At 44.7% G+C, this 19,636-nt stretch overlaps 2 protein-coding genes across 6 annotated transcripts in view; one reads left to right on the forward strand and one right to left on the reverse strand.

The window, feature by feature from the left end:
• Positions 1-15,586, reverse strand: part of ZFYVE19 (zinc finger FYVE-type containing 19) — a 29,523-nt gene extending 13,937 nt beyond the window's left edge. For 2 of the 5 annotated variants that reach the window (XR_008450012.1, XR_008450011.1), the window contains exons 1-11: positions 15,428-15,586; positions 14,861-14,982; positions 13,070-13,123; positions 12,390-12,550; positions 11,281-11,426; positions 10,324-10,438; positions 9,564-9,773; positions 8,994-9,073; positions 8,192-8,302; positions 6,640-6,782; positions 5,092-5,230 (exon numbers count right to left, since the gene is read on the reverse strand). Coding sequence is in view for 1 of the 5 variants with exons in the window: in XM_054067779.1 (XP_053923754.1) it covers positions 5,158-5,230; positions 6,640-6,782; positions 8,192-8,302; positions 8,994-9,073; positions 9,564-9,773; positions 10,324-10,438; positions 11,281-11,426; positions 12,390-12,550; positions 13,070-13,123; positions 14,861-14,982; positions 15,428-15,481 (1,269 nt within the window). In the remaining 4 variants the exon portion in view is untranslated. Of the gene's footprint in view, positions 1-128; positions 445-3,605; positions 5,231-5,336; positions 5,566-6,639; positions 6,783-8,191; positions 8,303-8,993; positions 9,074-9,563; positions 9,774-10,323; positions 10,439-11,280; positions 11,427-12,389; positions 12,551-13,069; positions 13,124-14,860; positions 14,983-15,427 lie in introns of those variants that run through there. The other 3 variants (XR_008450013.1, XR_008450014.1, XM_054067779.1) reach the window with 3 other exon arrangements.
• LOC104067341 (MAD2L1-binding protein) lies at positions 15,480-18,680 on the forward strand. The gene is given in 3 exon segments (XM_054068127.1): positions 15,480-15,711; positions 18,158-18,199; positions 18,202-18,680. Coding segments are annotated over 3 exon segments (753 nt in total).
• The last annotated feature ends 956 nt before the right edge of the window (positions 18,681-19,636 follow it).

Genomic DNA, 19,636 nt, shown 5'->3' on the forward strand with positions numbered 1-19,636 from the left:
TTTTTCTCATAATTTAAAAAGATGCTGGAAAAATGCATATTTTGTATATTAAAACAGAAAACCAGCTGTACACTGCTTGCTTTTTCTCTCTTTTTAGATACTAAAGAAAAATTGAAGTGAAAAAATACCTGCTCCAAATTTCCCTGCAGGGAGCATCTCAAAGTGAGTCTTTTGCAGATAGGTAGATCTCACAAATAAGAAGTGAAGTCTTGTCTTGCTGCACAAACTCTTCTGGCTACAACTAACGTGGCTGGAAAAATACAGAGGAAACTACATCCATCTTCTCAGCAAGTCAGTAACTTGACACGTGGTAGGAAACAAGACAGCAAATGGAGGCAGAGTGCTTAGGCAGAGCAGAATCTCACAATATGTCCTGCCCCTGTGCTCTCAGGCCGGCCACTCAGACTCTGGAGATGAGTTGCTGAGTCACATCCAGAGGGGCTCCTATCACGGAATCACAGAATCACAGAATCACAAGGTTGGAAAGGACCCATTGGATCATCGAGTCCAACCATTCCTAACACTCCCTAAACCATGTCCCTAAGCACTTCATCCACCCGTTCCTTAAACACCTCCAGGGAAGGTGACTCGACCACCTCCCTGGGCAGCTGTTCCAGTACCCAATGACTCTTACTGTGAAGAATTTTTTTCTGATATCCAACCTGAACCTCCCCTGACGCAGCTTCAGGCCATTCCCTCTTGTCCTGTCCTCTGTCACTTGGGAGAAGAGGCCAGCTCCCTCCTCTCCACAACCTCCTTACAACTACCTGAAAGGAGTATGTGCCAATATGTTCACGGCTAGCTTTTGAGATGTTTTTTCAGACAAGGGAGAGAAGGGGCCAACTCTAGAACAAAAGGAACACGCAGGTTAGCTAACAAAGACAAACGAGAACTCTTGGGCTGGACCAGGAATATCTTAAATACGTTAATTTTTTCATCTTTATCAGTAACAAGATGATGATTGTTACCTTTTGCTTCCCTCCTATTTTCCATAAGTGCAGCGAACAAGCTGTGGGCTGTGCACATCTCTAAGGGGGCAAACTCCAAGCTGCAGTAACAACTGTTATGTAAGGGCTCACTTCCCATCACATGCTGTTCTTACATGCAACAGCCTCCTGGAAGTTAGCAAGTCATACAGCTCATACCTCGTCCTAAGGCTGCTCCAGGAGGCTCTAAGCCTCATCCATTAAGTTGGAGAAATGGTCTTTTTTTATCAGATCTCTACATATATGTATGGTAGCTCTAGGGACATGCTATTTTTGGCTTCGTAAGGGGCTAATAGGATATACCAGGCCTCCTGGAATCTCAACTTTGTAAATAAAATAACAATAAAGTTAAATCCAGAGCTGCACTGGTTGTAGATATGGCATGGCTCATGGATTGACAGCTGCTAATACTCATGTATCACATCCCTTAAGAAAGGAGAGCAGCACAATGACAAAGAGCTCTCAGCTCTGTTAGAAACATACTAGGTTCAAATAGAAGTTCAGGTGGAAGATGTAGGTGGACAGGCCATGAGCTGAGTGTCTTAAACTAAAGCTGTAATTAGCTGCAGCACAGTGGTGCATAGGAGTCCAGGTTAGTTATGCACCCTGGCAGGAGACTTTGTTTTATCCTTCTGAGCTTCAACAGCTCAAAGACCTGAGGTGCCTCTCCTCTGGCACATGAGATAGGCTTTCTCCATCGTAGGCACTGTTCTGTATTCCCTCGTTCCCTCAATATGGTGATGCAAAGAGAATTTTTGGTATTCTTTAAGGCAGACATCGTTAGAACCCAGGAAAAAGTAGGTTCTTGAAACTCTGCTTGACAGAAGTTGTCTTTCTGTTTATTCTACAAGTAGCAGAAAAAGAGTAAGCTGCAGTCCCCACAATGTGAAGTTGGTTCTGATACATAGCTACCACGAGAGTATTTCCAATAAGCACAGGTGATCACAGGGAACAGAGCAAGATGTGGCCAGTGCTAGATGATTCCTCAGCTCACTGGTGCAAGAGAAAAAGCAACATAAGGCAATCAGAGCAACTTCTTTAGTTCTTAAAAGTAGCAAATCATACTTGCTTCATCTACTTTTGAGCTGTTCTCAGCCTAGACCATAAATGCCTTTTTTTTTTTTTTTTTAAACAAACAGCTTCCAGTTAGCTTTGTTTCTCAGCACCATTGCTAGCATAAGGCTGTAATGATGGGTATGCAGACATTGTGCAAGAGTGTTTCTTTAAAGGAACTTTGTCCTCTTGATTGTAGCATGAAAACTAAATCAAAATGTATAAGTTCATGTGTTTTCTAATTGAAGGTTTATGAATGTGTATAAAATAACACATTAGTGCAATTTTCTCTCAGTTATGATCAACTTACATTGCCTTTAAAAATATTCTGGCTGCTACATTTAGACATGTGACCATGTTACAGCACTTGAGACAACATGCGGGCTTGTCAACCATGGCAAATGCAGCTTAACAGAGATCTCTCCTTGTAAGCTAATCTGAGTTCAATCTTAATAACATTATCATTGATTCTTGTTGGGGTGGAGCCTACATTTGATAGTTCACATACAAAACATCTGAGAGGGAAAGAAAATCTTGTGCCCTCATGGCATGCTATAATACAAAGACAGAAGCAAAGAAGCCAACTCTCTTTCTCAAAGATACCAAGCTCTCTTCAGTCCTTGAATGGCTATGATTTGAAATTCATCTGGCCTGTCAGGAACTGATTGTTTACCAGTATCTTTTTGTTTACCAGCATCTTTTCTAAGACAAGAACAGGGAGTAAGCAGCACAGCCAGAAGTGCACTGCCCACGTAAATGTCATGCAGCATCCCTCTTTCACAATGTCAGATTCAGCTAGGTTTGCTTCTTGCAGACTCCTGATATAGATACCCCTACTATTCCTTCTGCACGAAGGTCACTGAGGCAACAGCTACAGTGGGAATGGCTTTTCAGGGGAAAGTGATTGGGCAGCCACTAAAATGGTCAATTACATGCAGCCACAAAAATGTCCATTAGTGGTGCAGGGAAAGCATCAGCATGTGTGTGTAAGAGTGCAGAGGCTCTCTTCCATGTGACTAAGTTCGGTTTCAGGTATTCGGTTGATTGCATTTCTGGATTCCTTGGATGACCCCAGCTAAACCAGTTTAGGAAACTAAATAAACTGCTCTGGCTGCAACCTGCTCCTTTACTACTGCTGTGAACAGGGCAGGGCTTGCAAGACACAGGCTGCCTAACTGCACAACAGGCTCAAAGTCTGATTGTCCTTGAGGAAGCATTCAAAATGTTGCAAGTACTATGCCAAGCGTGCCAAGATATTTAAAAAAAAAAAAAAAAAAAAAGAACTGTAAACAAGAAATAAAATGTCTACTAACTGCTTGGAAAGGACACAGGCTGAAGCCCAAAGAAGTGGATCAGTCTTTGAAGTGACATAAGAACAGGTATTTTCATCTTCTCCTGTATATGCCAAACACAAAGCATTTAACCTAAGACAGAGTTAGGCTGTCCTGCTATCGGACTGATTACCTGGTTCAAATAGCAATGAGAATGTGTCACTCCTACAGTAACACAAAGCCAGAACAAGATTTTGTTTTCATTTTGAAGACTACAAGCTCCTCAGGACAGTAATTCTTAAATTTTGTGTAACACAGGGCTCATTGTGAGCTCTCGCATCAGACCAACTCCAACAGTGTTCCTATCTACCTGTCCCAAAGCAACAGGGAGTGGTGAAGCAAGGACTGCCAGGGAAAAGAAAGATCCTCCACAAGAGTGAGGTTTTGCCACAGCTTCCTTACAAAGGGTTTTGATGGCACTGCCGGATACACTTCCAATTTTTAGTGTGTTAACCTGCAATATTACTATTCTACATTGTCTGATACAGATTTCTGGTGAAGGCTCTGATACAGCCCAGTATGTTAGTACAAACCCATTTTCAGCACTAGTTTTGTTTATTTGCTGTGCTCTGACCAGGGGTGGCTGAGATGGAGGCAAAAATTGTTTCATCAACTCACATACAGAGGCAATGACCTTAAGCACAGGGGCAGGGCAGACAGCTGGGAGTGGCAATGTCAAACCAGACAGGCAAGATTCATTGGAAACTCCTTGTCAAAGGCAAATCCTTAATTTCTTTTGCTATTGGAATTTGTGAGCCTTAGAGAGCTGTTTCAGCAGTCATATTATAGTCCTGGGAAGACCTCATCCTGATGGAGTATAAAGCCATTTTAGGGCACATTTATTCAGGTATTTGAAGCAATTTTGGGTGCTTTGGTCACTGGCAAGTGCCACTTGCATCTGGGCTGTCTCTAGAGAGGGATATAAGCATATGAAATAGAGCTTATCTTGTAGCCAGATAAAGACCATCACACATATCCATCCTATCAGGGGATGAAATAATAAACAGAGCCAAACCCCGCTTTCAGAATAATACACAACTCTTCCCGACTAATACACTGCTCTTACAGACCACATGAAACCTTGGCACAATCACTGCAGATCACAACACTGCAGAAGCAGTCAGCACTTTTGTCAGCTGCCACTGCATTTCAAGTACACGAGCAACACTACCCATCACAGCAGAGTACACCTGCACCTTCTCCAGCCACACTACAGAAACATTTTTGGTGATTTCATGATCCTTCATTTATTTCCCTAAGCTACCTGACACTAGGACTAAGATACCATTACTAGAGTGCAACATTTTGTAAAGGACCGTCAGGCATTTCCAGGAGAGACTTGAAACACAGGCCTCCGTAAATAGTTTTTATTATGCTTTGGAAGTTCTCACCATATATGTGATCACGACATAAATTTTTTTTTTTAGTGCAAAGTGCTTTGCTGCCTGTGACACCAGTGTGTAACCTGTTAGCAAAAGCAGGAAGTTACTTAACAGCCAGTCAGTACAGCCTTTAACACATTTTTACTGCTACCCACAGTGCCTTTACAGATCCATATCCACCTCCTCATATTAAGTCCTTGTTTATATCCAAGCACGCACAAACCTTGCACTTCTCTGGTTGTATTTGTGAGGACAAAGTCACGTGCCCTCCAAGCCTCTCTCAGATTACAGCACATCCTATAACTGTCCAAAACATCACCCGTTTGGCTGCAAACCCACTTGTACTCTTTCCATCTGGCCAACTTCTCTCTTTTCCATCTCCTTTTCTGTCCATGAAGAGTGTGATCACTTTGACTTGCAAGGAAGATGATAGCGAGAGGTGTGGTGGTCCTTCAGGTCAAACTCATCATGGCCTTCCCTGAGAAACAAACACAAAGTGCAGTCAGAAGTAAATACCCAGGCAGGGAACTCGTCCTTAGCCACTGCACAAGATGTCTCCCAGCAGTCCTTAACTAGAAACCTACCTCAAAGGTTAGCTGAGAGGACCCAACTGACAGCCACGTGGACTGACTAAGGATATTCGCTTGTAATAGAAACCTCTGAGGCATTTTGTGAAAAAGTCTGCTGATCCTTGCCTGCTGGAATGGGAAATGACAATAGATCCCTCTGTCTCTTTTCGTCTTCAAGAGATTCATGTACCCGGTGGCTCACTTTCAGCATCGCATCTGTGACTCCCAGGCACATTAGCAACACCTATGACAACAGTCAAAATGACAGGGGCTCCACAGAACTCTGAAAAATAACTGTTGCTAAAATGTAGTGTGTTGGCAGCTGTTTTAATCATGCTTAGACGCAGGCAGTGTTGAGTAAGACAAAACCTTGCATCTGCAGCATGCCACTGACAGTAGCTCACTCACCTGCCAGACTGCTGATTCCACTTTTTTGATGTTTGCTGTCTGATACTTTTGTTAGATTGTTTTGGTTTTAACCATCTAACAATGCTAGTCATATGTTTTCATTTCTTTTAATACATTGTCCCTCACTGCATTCTTATCTCTCTACAAAAACATTTGCAGAAAATGAGAAATTACACAGAACTCTTACAATCCTTATCAGACAAAGGCCAGCATCCTTTGCTAAATGTCATCCAGCACTAACCTGAGACCCCAGCCAAATTCCCAATGCTTTGGAGGCACAAAAAGATGCCACATACACTTGTGAGGAATAGCTTTGTATTCAAAAGGAACTAACCCTCCAAATCTGAGTCATACAACATTTTTTCTCAAAAATCAAGCTACAGATGTTTAAGAATCAAGACTACAAGTGCTTCAAGGCCTGACTGAGGAAAAAGGTTCGCCCATATATATTTCAAAGACGTTTTTTATATGTTTTAAGACTGCAGAGTCTCAACCTAAGAAAAGCTTCAGGAATTTATACTATCTTATCTCCCCTCTTATGTAAATCCAGCCCAGATCATCCATCAATGTCATTAACAAGCCACAGGAGTCACTGAACAATGGTCTTGCTTATCCCATCCCACGCAATGCAGCACATCAGCTGCTCTAGCAAATGCTCAGACAATGTGACCTAACATGCACTGCAGCTGTACAGACCAAACATTTCTGCCTGGAACAAGTTTAGTCCCCAAAGCCTGGCATAACTACTGATGGCACAAAGTATTTCTGTAATGACTAGCATGCAGATCTGTTCTAGGTTCCTCAAATCTTCCCTCCTACTACCTGCTTGTTTGCCCAGGGAAGGACAAACAAAAGCAGTCAAGCTTACCTGTGATGCGCCTCTCAGACCAAGAGGTATTGTGAGACTTACCGAAAACAGCGCTGGCAGTAGAGATCCCCATCACAGCCATGGCAGCGCAAAGTGGCATCTTCATTGCAGATACAGCACCAGGGTAACTCATCCTTGTCACTGTCATCTGCCTCGGCAAGAGCTGTGCTGGTTGGAGTCCAGCTCTAATTCACAAAGAAAACAGAAACAAAGAATTGAAACCCCAGCACAGACAATACAGAACTTTAATTGTAATGCATGATGGCCACAATGACACGGACCATAGTTCTCTCTCCGTTGATCCCAAGTCTGTGAGATAAACTTGTTTAGAGTTCAAGGACAGGCTCCACATGTATCTACATTGTTAAATAAAACCGCAAAGCACTCCCTATTACTTGCTCGTAAATCTACATTGCTTGGAAGGTAAACAGGTATTCACCCTCATTTAGAGTTTAGAGTAGTATACACCAATATTGTCCACACCGTGTAAAGGGCGTGAAGCCCAAATCTTCTAGCAGGCACCAAGTGACAGACAATCCCCGCTGCAAAAGCAAGTGATCAAGTAGTAGTGCTGAAAGCAGTTACATGAGAAGGGAAGGCAGTGTGTGGGAAGGTGTTTTCTCCCTGTTAAAGAAAGAAAACTGGGGAACAAAAGAAGCGATTTGCCAACGGCCCCTACTATTGGTTTGTACCTGAGGTTGAGTCAAAAAGACCTTCTGAAATCATAACCTAAAATCTCTCTGTAAGGCCACGTATCATCTCCTTCTGCTTTACAGAGAACTACTGTGGAACTCAACAGCCATATGCACAGTGGGACAAAGTGCCTGGACACTGGCAAAGGCAGCTTCCTAACACAGCAGCAATAAGATGGCACTATCTTTTACATCACTAATCCCAGAAGTGCAAGGTGGCATACCTAAGAGATGGATGTTTTCAATAATGCTTACAATTAAATAATTTCTTCCACTGAGGACAGGCCTGTCAGGTGTCTGTGAGTCACAGGTCCATTTAATTCTTGCAATATACGTTAGATAAGGTATACATATTTCCGTAATAGGCTGGAATCCATTCTGAGCATAGGATATCTTGCTAATAATTCCTTCCTCCAATGTTATATGAGAACACAGATAGTAATCAACTATCTATAGAGTTCTGTTCTGTACATGCTGAAAGCACTGGCAAACCTCCCACTTACCCTGCTTTAGGCTGTATATTATACTAGAACACGGCTTTCTTGGCCTAATTATATTGGCGAGTTAAAAATCCCTTCTTTAATATTCATTTTGTGAGGTTTATGCTGACTTCTCTGGGTTTAGAGAGTACCATCCCATTCAGCAGAAAGCCAGCCTGAAAGGAACTGTATGTATTCCAAGGAGGAATTCCTTTTAAAAGTACAAGGATGACTCACAGCTGTGCTCAGGGCTTGTCAGCCTTGCAGAAGCCACTCAGCTTGTCTGCTCTGGAGAAGCTGGTTGGTTTGTGCGTTTTTTTTTCCTGCACCAAGCCTTGAATACAACAAACTTTTGCTGTAGAACTGTACTCTCCTAAGACCTTGAAACACGTCATTTCAAGAGATTCTAATCAGCTCACTGACCTTTTGCTTTGCTTTCTTACGCAGGTTCTGTTGTGAGGGTCTTAGTTGGGTGGTCTGATCTGGAGGAATGTTGAATCCACTAGCCTCGTCCAGGGCTGCTTCCTCTGTGAGCTGGTAAAAAGAGAAAGCAGTAAGTCTCTTGTTTCAAACACAGCTGGGAGCCTCATTCTTGGCTCTAAACCTCCTGCCCTTCTCCTTGCTCTCATGCAGTCTGAATATAGCTGGTGTTATCCAGACAGATGCGAGCTTGCTCTGTCTGCACTTCTAACACTGTGTGTACATTGCAGTCAGCATAGCAGCAGGGACCTTCAGCTAACACACTCTGCTTTGCAGTGCTGCTGTCAGCAGACTGTCAACATCATGCTAACCAGGCACATGGGGTCTGTAATCAGGCAGAAGCTAAAGCACAGAAAGCTCATGTCTGCTTGCAAGACAATTCATAGACATTTCAGAGAGAAATCTAGGCATACGCTGCACTAAACTGCACACACCTCATCATCCATATTCTAGCTTGGTAGTCTAAAAGATGGAACAAGAAATAAGGAAGTACCAGCACAGTGGGGTTGGAGACAAAACACACATTATAAGAGACTCTAAGCATGAATGAAAAGGCAATGTAACAGACTAGAAGCAGTGTTGCCAATTGCCTGCAACTGAATGGCCCATGTGAGCTCATATTGGAGAAGTAGTCGGACATGAAGGAATGAGGAAGAGAAACACCACCTTTGCACACTCACCAGGTAACACACACACTAGAAATAACAGACAGGAAGATAAACAAGGCACAACTGCCACTACTGACCTGTTTTAGCACTCTGTGAATAACTTCCTCCTCAGCCACGTCCTCATCACTGTCAGGGAGTTCATAGCTTTCCAGTGTAACTGCAGGAATAAGAGACAGCAGACTGCAACCCACACCCACCTCAAACCTTGTGCCCATTTATGTGCCAGAGACAATCCTTTGTGGTGTGAGCTGGTTCTGGCATTCTGGCTCTGGTGCGGACAGATTATTTTCAGATGGCAACTTCTCAAAACGTGCATTACATTTTGTTTTTAGTACTGAAAGAGGTAAGGAAAAAATCCCCACCGAAACCAGAGCTTTGTTTTTAAAAGCTTCGTTAACCACAGCAGAACACGCTAGGATTATGTCAAAGACAGGTGCAATACAAAGCAGTCTGACCTCACAGCTCTGCTCTTTAACCTTGACTAAGATCTTTCATACTGATTTCATGATGATCCAACCCGTCCAACTTTAGAGTCTGTTTCTTGCAGAACAGAGGAATTAAATGGATAAACAACTCTCAGATAAGAAATTAATCCATCATAGGAACTTGGTTCCACTCCTGGCACTGTATTCCCGTCTGCTACCCACCTTTCTCTGGGTCCTCGCCTCTGAGTGCTGCCAGCCTCTTGGCAACTTGTAGGATCTTTTCCTGCCTAGTGTTCTCTTCCCGCAGCTCTGCAGCAGCTTCTGCCAGAAGTTTATTCTTTTCTTCCTCTACCTGTTTTGGGTCCATATTTTCAGGGCAAACAAAGTCTTCGCCTTCCCGATTGAGATCATTCAGACTTTGGCTACTAACAGCTGCAAACAGATACACAGAACATGCTGGTGACTCAGCAGCAGTGTTCCTTGGGCACAGACTAAAGCAACAGTATGAGAGTAGCTTGCTGCTCTCCATTAATCTGGTTAATAATGGGAGAAGGCATGGCACAGTATGATCTGCACTGTACTTGAAGTGAAGAAAGTGAGCTAATCTGTGTTTTACAGTGAGATTACAGAAAAAGCAACACAGCTGGGAAGATAATGGTATCCTAAATTCTGATGTTTCTTAACAGTACAAGTGCATTATGAGTGGCAGCAACTTCTTCCTAGGGTTACCTCAGAGAAACAGGGAGGAACAATCTGAATAATACAACCCTGAAAAAAAGGAACCATCTTCAAGCAAAGACAATGAGACCCAGTATGGAGTAGGATGGCTGCTCTTGGTCAATTTGGGATTCATAAGGGGGAGAGAAGGACAAACTGGACATCCAGCTCACGTGTAAGCTATACAGGGAAGCACATAATCCCTTCTCACCATAGTACACACATTATTAGACAGAAACAGGTTTTTGAAAGGCAAAATGCATACCTCGAGGCTGGATTCTTGGTCTGTAATGTTCATCAATGGCAACTTCCTCAGACAGTTGAGTTAACAAGTCATCTGTCTGCTGGACCAGACTTCTGGTATCAGGAGGATGGTGTACCTAAGAAACAAGGATGGCATGGGAAAAGGCAAATGAGAGTAAAGTGGCATGCTCAATCAAAGGAAATGTTTAGTCACCTATATCACCACAGGAGGGAGCAGCATAAAAAGATGCATTCACTGATCTTGAGTGTCTCAGCTTATGGTTATCTGGTATAAGACTTGCAGGGCAGGGCTTCATTCTCAGATTTGCTGAATGTACATAACTCTAAAAGCAGTCACCCAAACAAGGCAAAGTGGTGCCTTTGCAGGAGGACATGCTTCTGGGTTCCAGAAACAGTGCCACTACCTTCAATGTAAATAAAGTGCCATTCTCAACAGGTCCAGACAGCAGCCCCACTGAGGCCTATGATAACAACTGGGTGCGCAGCACTGCTGAAAAAGAAGCATGAGGATACGATTTCTTGGGGACAAGATCATTCATATAGGCTCTGAAGGCATATATCCAACTGATTCTTTTCCAATCTCAGACTAAACACTCTGTGCTTCCATTTCTGGAATAGACAGGATTTTGCACAGCTAGGATGCAGTAACAACTATAAGACACAATTAGAGGTAGAGCTGATAAGTCACTAACACAGACAAACTGAGCTCTGAAAAAATATCAGAGCACTTCGGTATGCACAGATGGGTTGAGAGGAAAAAAAAAAACTTAGCAAATATTGTTTAAAATAAACACATGAACTACATTTGACAAAAGAACATACTACATTCATACTGAACTAAAGTTTGGTCTTTAGTGAACTAAAAAGCTGGTCATTCGCTTCTGGAGCAATGACATAAACAAGAAACAGATTTCTGAAGGAAGCCAACACAAAAAAAAAGTTGAAGAAGAAAGCTTACGGGTCTGGGAGCCTGGGAAGGTGGATCTCTCCCCTGCAGGACAGCCAAACGCTCCTCCATTTCCTGGGTGGATGGAACAGGTCCCCGGCAGTCTTCCTTCAGGGCAGCCAGCCTAGCTTCAATCTCAGCCTGAGTAGGGATGCACTCTGCAATTCAGATTAACCCAAGGGAGGAGATTATTATTGAAAACAGAAGGCTTCTAAAACTTTTCTTTCTTAACACCATACTTCTTTCTGTAATCAGACTCTGAAAACCTGAGCAAAAACCTCCCTAATGTGAATGAGGGTCATACTGCAATGACTAAGAGACTACTCTAACGCTGCTATCCTTTTCTTCCAAGTCCTTGTGTCCTTCACGGTTTATCTCTGAGCCATACAGTAAGTATTAGTGTAATGTCATTTGGCAAGCAGCTGGCTCAGGATCCTAGGGACAGGCACAGAAAGAAGTGTCACTTCACACATTGCTCCCACATCCCTTAATGTAATCCTAAGCATATAAGACCAAAACCATCCCCATCACATAATCAGGTAACCACTTTGCAGTATGTTCTTTCCCTTTTAGACACCACGTATAATTTCTTAAATAGTTTATTCTCCCATAAGCACCACAAGGCTGTCCCAAAACCTGACAGCTGAGGAATAGGATGAGAGCCCCTTTTTCTCCACTGTGAAGCAAGGCTGGCCAGAACATAATCCCACAGAGACTGGCACTACTGTTGACCAGGACAATGACCCACAGCAAAGTTTCTGCAGAGTAGTTTGGCCAAACATCCTTGTTACATTCTGCTCCCATTGGCCTTGACACAGGCTTTTACCCCAAAAAGTGAAAAATGAGAAAGTGATTTTACAGGTAAGATAGTGCCCCAAAACTGAGAAGTAGTTTCGAGAAAAACCCCTAGAAGCAAAAAGAAACTGGAACATTAAGCTAAAATCATTGCAAAATCTGGCCATTGTGGCAGCAGGATTTGGATGGTCTGTTCAATTTGAACGCTTCAGTTCTGCGAAAAGGCAGGCTCTGAAGCCCAGCACTTCTCTCTCCCTTCAGGTTCCATGTTTTCCCAAGTATCAGTGTTCCCATCCAATGTACTTCCAGTATCCTCCAAAACTCACTTGGTTTCCTTTCCTCTCTCAGCCTCTCCAGTCTCTCTGCAATAGCTCTATCCTCTTTTGAGAGCCCCTTGTATTTGTAGGCTGCTTGACCTGGTGATTTTGCAGCCGTCTTCTGTTGTTCTTTCAGCTGGTTTTGCTTAGCCTCAAAAGCTGCTACACGCCTGGGACACGTACAGAAAAAAGACATGACAACTGAGAACAGAGGTTTAAACCCTGAGATCTGAAAACATCCTCTGTGAACCCAACAGGCTATTTGAAGAATGTCAGTGTAGAACAGAAGAGAAAACACCACCACCACCACCACCCCGGTACCAGCCTCTCCCATATCAACACAACGAGATACTCCCAAGAGTAAGGAAAACCTTAGCTCACAGAAGCAGCACAACTGACACCATTTCCAAGGAGGCAAGGAACACTTCACTACCAGGTTCCTGTTTCCAAGCCATCCCCAATCAGGGAGGTGGCTGTTCAGGAGTCTATTCAAAAAAGCACCCTCCCCGAACAAACAAATGAAAAACCTAAACAACAAAACAAAAGCCCCATACTTAATCCAACACTGAACAAGCAAATACCCACATCACAATTTCTACTTTTCCTGGTCTTTATAGGGGAAGATGAGTGAGGGCCTGAAAGGCTGCCCTGTAGCAGAAATAAACATCTGATTGGCAAGTGCAACTCACTTTTTGTAGTTTTCCGGTGGTGACCATTTTGCTGAACTGCTTTGAGATGCCTCTCTGGAAGACAAAACCAACAATCTCTGTGAACTCAAGACACTGGCAATGCTCCAGTCTAGTCTCTCAACTCAAAAGGAACCAGTTTACGTTTCTTGATCTCCTGGTACAGCCCCTTTCATAACGTCATTAATATGGACAGTGATCAGCTTATGGAAGGAATTAAGACAGCAGGGGACAGCATTTCTAGTCCTTAGGTCCGGTTGTTCTGCAATTGGACAAAATGTGATTTAATATGGTCACCAGTGATCCAAAGGAGGAGGGGCCAAAATATCCTTTCCTCCCACAGCCTGCACCTCCCATATCAGAGAGCAGATAGGAAGAGTCCCAGGATAATTAGCTTCCATGCAGCAGAACACTCTGAAAGGAGCTGTGGCAGGCAACAAACATCGAATTATACAATGCACAAGCTAAACAAAATGTTACAAAAATCATTATACAACAACCAGCATCATAACAATGTTTTCTAGTACACTTGAACACTGCACTCCACAAACACATCTTGTGTAACTGTCTTCTGTTTCACTGTATTCAGGTTGAGCTGATAAACTACACTCTTATGTAAGGTTATTAGCATATTTTATTCATTCTTAGAAGTCACAGCTACAAACACATCTGCCCTGTGCCAAGGCCTACATAGTAATGAATGAATGCAACATTGTTGGACTGCTCTCCAGTTCTAAGGTTTCAGTTCTGAAAGCTATTTGCACGAAGAACATCAATACAAGAAGCTTACAAAGCTGCAGCCTACATGCATTATCTACCTGCTATCTAGTCAGGAAGGATTTTTTTCTGCTGTACCTCTACAAAGAAAGACAAAAGAAACATGGGGAAAGACTGCACAGTTTTCTTAATGGCTTTGGAGTTGTAAAGGAAAATCAGAAAATTTCATAACTGAAAGACTAGATATTGTACTTCCACCATCAATAGCTCACACTGCTTTCATGAGACCTGCTTCTGAAATGAAGGCCTCTGCTAACAAGAGAAAATTCCCCACTTGTTGGTAAAAATTCCTTGTTGTAGGAGAGAAGTGGGGAAGAGAGTCAAGAGAAATGCAAAAGAAAGGACACAGAAGAACCAGTTGTCAGTTGAGAGAGAGGTTCTCATGTACACTCGTGCTCTTGTGTTCCTTGTTCCTGTGTATATCCCACACTCCTGCTGAATCACATTTTTTTATTTTCTACAGGTTATGTTTGCAAATATTTTTTTTTCTTTTAAAGGCAAACCAATTTTATGGTACAAAATCTTAAGCCTTCAGGCTACACATAGCAGACACTCCAAGCAATGAGGATTTGTGTCACTGTTGGCCCAAGGAGTCAATAACACTTTGAAAATCTTATTGCCAGGTTACTCAACTACTACACATCTGAATAAACTGCAAGTGCACTCAAACGGGTGTAAATTTCTGGGGAAAAATCACAGTGGGGCTTAACCTGGTCTCGTCTAGCTAAGATATCCACAGTCATTTAGCATCCATCCACGAAGATTTAGACCTGGTACTTTCAGACTACTCTGTCACATTAGAGACCAGCTTCACAAGTCCTGATTCCTATCTTTGGACCACACAGCTTACGTATCAGCAGTTCGGTAACAGCCTGGTCTGAAACGCCAGGGTACAGGCAGTGTGTGCACAAGTGCAAGGCACAGCTCCCCCAGAAATCTACGACACAATATGGAGATGAAGAAGGAAGAAAACAACGCAGCACATTGTCTCAAGAGGAAGAAACGCTCCCATCTTACCCAGTTAGTTTTCCATGACACTGCTTGCACACCTTCTGCTGCGTGCTTCCACAGTGGGGAACAACAGCACTGAAGCTAAGGCAGCCTGAGCAGAACAACCGCCCGCAGTTCTTGCATCCACACTGTGGAGACACAAGAGAGGGGCAGGCCAGGGCTTCATCACCACGTCACCACACACATCTCATTGCTCCGCTGGCTGTATGCAGATGTCAAGGTGCACTGAAAGTAACATGCTGGTTTTTTAAGAGAACTGTGTCATTGGCTGCTGCTGAAGATACAGTGACTCTCAAGAGCCTTCGAGCACCAACATGTCACTCCTGCTGGAGCAGGGGCACCACTTCACCTCATAGTTCAATGCAGCAAGTACACGGGGGCTCTCTGGGACAGTGACTGAATACCGGATTAGAGGGATGACTTTTTCTTTTTTTCCTTTTTTCTCCAGTAATCGCACACAATTAAAGCCACACTGACACCAGGCACTACGGGAGCTCAGTGAGCGAGGCCAGCGCCGCGGCGCCGCCGCTCAGGCCAGCCCGGCCGCTCCCACCCCCCTTCTGCCGGACTCGCCTCTTTCTTGAAGACAGAGAACTTGGCCGCACACCCGTAGCACCGACTGCCCATGGCGCTACCGGAGGCGCCCCCGCCACGCCGAGTTCCGCGGCTGTCGCGTCGTCTCTCCGCCGCGGAAAGAAGGCGCTCGGGGAGGCCCTCCCGCCGCGGCGCAAGGCCCGACGGGAGTTGTAGTCCCGTGAGCCGCCCTGCCCGCCTGCCGCCGCCCGGCGGGATCCAGCGGGCGAACTACACTGCCAGTGGGCGCCCGGATGTCTTCTCTCGGGACGTGAAAACATCCGGTTCTACCGCGCGAGTCATGACGGTACTTGTAGTCAGGTGCAGCCGCCCCTCCTGTAGCGCGGCTCGGAGCGGGCGGAGAAGCGGAAGAATCAGAATCATGGAATCACTGGGTTGGAAAAGACGTCTTAGATCATCGAGTCCAACCACTCCTATCTACCACTAAACCATGTCCCTGAGCACCTCGTCTACCCATCTTTTAAATACCTCCAGGGATTGGGACTCAACCATCTCCCTGGGCAGCCTCTGCCAGTGCCCGATGACCCTCTCTGTGAAAGATTTCTTCGTGATATCCAGTCTGAACCTCCCCTGGTGCAGCTTGAGGCCATTCCCCCTTGTCCTATCACCTGTCACTTGGGAGAAGAGGCCAGCACCCTCCTTTGAGGTAGTTGTAGAGAGCAATGAGGTCTCCCCTCAGCCTCCTCTTCTCCAGGCTAAACGACCCCAGTTCCCTCAGCTGTTCCTCATAAGACTTGTTCTCCGTGTGAAGAGTATAGATGTAATTCGTGCCAGAAAATGCAGAGTAATGCTTGTTGGTGCATGACCTGCAAAATAGCCTGATAGGGGAAAAGGCCTGCTGGAATGATTCGGAGCCTGAGTAAGGGTCTGGACCTCCTAGGGTGGCATGGAACAATAGCAGGAGACTTTGCAGAATAACTTGATAACGACCTGAAAGTCACGTTGTGCAAGAAACCAAGCTCAAAGGGCAGAAGTGAATAAGAAAGAAGAAAATAAAATCACCTTAAAAGGAACTAACAAACCTGAAAACAGCTTAAACCTACTCTTGAGAAATCGCCACATCAACAATATCGACCTGCAGAAGAATATAAAAGGAACTAAGAGCTTAGACTTAGGTGTGCGTCTTGGTGGAGCAGAGACTCCTCGACACACCCAGCGCTGTTTGCTTCTATGCTTTCCCATATAAACATAATAAAGCAATCTTTTGCAGAAATTACGATTGATTGACTATTTATAACATCCAGCCCCTTCACCAGCTTCGTTGCTTTTTTCTGCACACGCTCCAGAGGCCTCAACATACTTCTTGTGGTGAGGGGCCCAGAACTGAACACAGTATTTGAGGTGCAACCTCACCAGTGCTGAATACAGGGGCAGAATAACCTCCCTGGACCTGCCGGTCACGCCGTTTCTGATATAAGCTGCCAAAAACAGACAATGCAAAATCTTTTATCAAATCAAACAAAAGTTTATTATAAAAATTTATTATGAGGTATTAAATCTGCAAAGCAAGGAAGTAACGCTGGGCACGTGGCTGAGGCTAAGTCGCATCAGCCAGAGGCCATGAAAACCGTTACACTTTGGTGGGAAAGCAGTTAACAATAAGGCCCATCCACCCCCCATCAGCGGGTGTCTTTCCAGAAGGCTCAGCCAAGGCAGTCGATGCGCAGAAGAAGGGGGGAAAAGGGAGGGCGAGCGGCACCCACTGGTGAGCACTGCCCCTCCACTGAACCCCACACCACAGACAAGCTGGCGTCACCAAAGAAAGACATTTTGGATCTCCACCCCCCATCCCTCCCAAGCCAAAAATGCCAATAGCCTGTTTATTCCCTTAATATGTTATCTAATTTTTCGCTTGAGGTTGGAACTTCTGATCCACTTTTCTTTCCACTGTAAATTGAACCTATCTCATATCTGAACTAAGACATGAACAATCCACTACAGTTTAAACAATATTAGTGTTTTATCTTTCTCCTCCTAGTCCATCATGAGGGTCTTTAGGGGTGATATTACATGTCCTTATCTGGCATTGTTTACCTGCGCAAAGCCAACCATTCTTCCCCGTTTTTTCACACAAGCCAAGACGCCATTGGCCGCCTTGGCCACCTGGGCACGCTGCTGGCTCATGTTCATTCAGCTGTCAACCAACACCCCCAGGTCCTTCCATTCTGCCCCAGCCACGTGTGTCTGAGCGCAGCAGCCACTCCTCAAGCTGAACGCTTGCTGGGGCCCCGTCCTCCAGTGCCCCCACAGCGGCGTTTGGAAATGGAGCTTTGAGTGAAGGGCCGGAGGCCTCAGCCGTTCCTGGGTATCACTCGTTGTTGCCATTCCTGCTCAAAGCCTGTCACTGCTTTGTTTGTTACTCAAACGGCTGGAAGAAGAAAACACAGTTAAGTGGGTTTGGAGTGGCGGCTGATCTTTAAAAGACGGGGCATGTAATTGCTGTGGGAATTCATCAGGGGTGTGATTCAGATTCACACTGAGCAACAACAGAGCAGCCTTTTCTGTGTTCGTCTTGGGTCTCCTGATTCTATATGTGGGTACCGATGTCTCTTAAAAGGGAGCCCTTTGGACATTCCTTGACTTCCACATCGAGCCGTGCTTCCACGATGGGCCATGCTTTCTGCAGTGTGTGTTGGGACTAATGCATCCTAATGAGGAAATGTACTCCTCTTGGTTTATTTTGCCTCCCAGGATGAAGATGGGAGTAAGATGAGAGCAAGAAGCCACCCCCCCTAGACCCGGCAAGCAAGAAATGCAGCAGCTGCTGATGGAGTTAGAGGAACTGTTCCAGCACATGGAAGTAATGTTTAGTTTGACATGGGTTCCTCAGGCTCTTTTTCTGCTTGGAGGCAAAGTTCTAAGCCCTGAGGAGCTCTATGGACTCAACTTCGAGACTATCTATGAGGGCAGTGCTGAGAAGAGCCTGGATACTGCATCCTGTGTTCGCAAGCTTTTTCACTCCCTCTTTGTTGCGGATGTCTTCAGTGAACTCAAGGATCTGCCTGTCGTGGGCACTGTTGTCGTGCTCCAGGGGCACTGCCCTTGTGGTGTTGACCGGTTCTGGCCTAAGCTCAACTATGAAGTGCCGACACGAGGAAGGAAACTGACCATGAACTTGTGGTGTGATGGAGGCGTCCACATAAGCCCCTCACCTCATCAGCATATGGCTTCTACTTGGGAGGACTACATCTGGTTTCAAGCACCGGTGACCCTCAAAGGCTTTCATGAATGACCTGTCCTCTGTGGAACTCCAATGGGAAATTGAATGAACTTTGGTGCTTTAGGGGACACTGATTTTATCAAATATAACCGCGTATTCTTATCTGTTTGGATCTCCTCTCTGAGGCATCTCCTGTCTTCCTGCAGCTTGACCTTGTTCATCCCTCTTCACCTCTGGAATTGTTGTTGAAAGCAACTACCCATTAAGGTGCAGCTGCACACACACGCACCCCCAGAGTGATTCTACAGGGACCGGAGTTGTGGCAGAGGAGATGAATTACTGTGTGGGGAACAAAAGTTTCCTGTTGCAATCTTACTGAATTGGCAAATACTGGAGGCAGTCTTCTCTCTCCTGAGTTTTAGTGTGGCTGTTACTCTGGTAACAAGTAGTATGTTAGCTGATTGTTTGGGGCTCTAGATAGAGTATGTGAATATACTTGGCCTTTGTCATCAAGACCATCCCCATTCTTATCTATCCTGCTTCTGTAAAAGGAGAACTTCCCCTGCAGACTGATCAGGCCTGAGGACTCAAGAGTTTACCCATCACTCTGAGAAAATTAACTTCCCTGCAACTCCATTTTAGTTACTAATTAATAATGCAAATAGCGGGACTCCTCAGTGACTGGGAGGTCTCTTACCTAGCACCATCTTGTCCTGGTGACGAGAAGAGGCTGAGCAGCCCTGGGAAGGCAGGGAATCTTCCTATTTTTTTTTACTAACCTTTAGTCCAAGAGCCCTGACAATCACATACACAGTTACAATGAAAAATAAGCAGTTTCTGCTCTAACCCTCTTCAGAGGAAGCTGAGACACCTGTCTCAATATGCTGGTTTATGTTTGCTTAAAACAACACCAACAAAGTTAGTTTCTTGTTTACTTTCACCTCTTTGAAGTGAGGGGAAGGCTGCTGTGTGTGCAACTGCCCACTTTACTGTGTACTTGCAGTTCTCTTGAATGAAATGTGACCTGT

Source organism: Cuculus canorus, chromosome 5, assembly GCF_017976375.1.
Source record: "Cuculus canorus isolate bCucCan1 chromosome 5, bCucCan1.pri, whole genome shotgun sequence".
Classification (NCBI taxonomy): domain Eukaryota; kingdom Metazoa; phylum Chordata; class Aves; order Cuculiformes; family Cuculidae; genus Cuculus; species Cuculus canorus.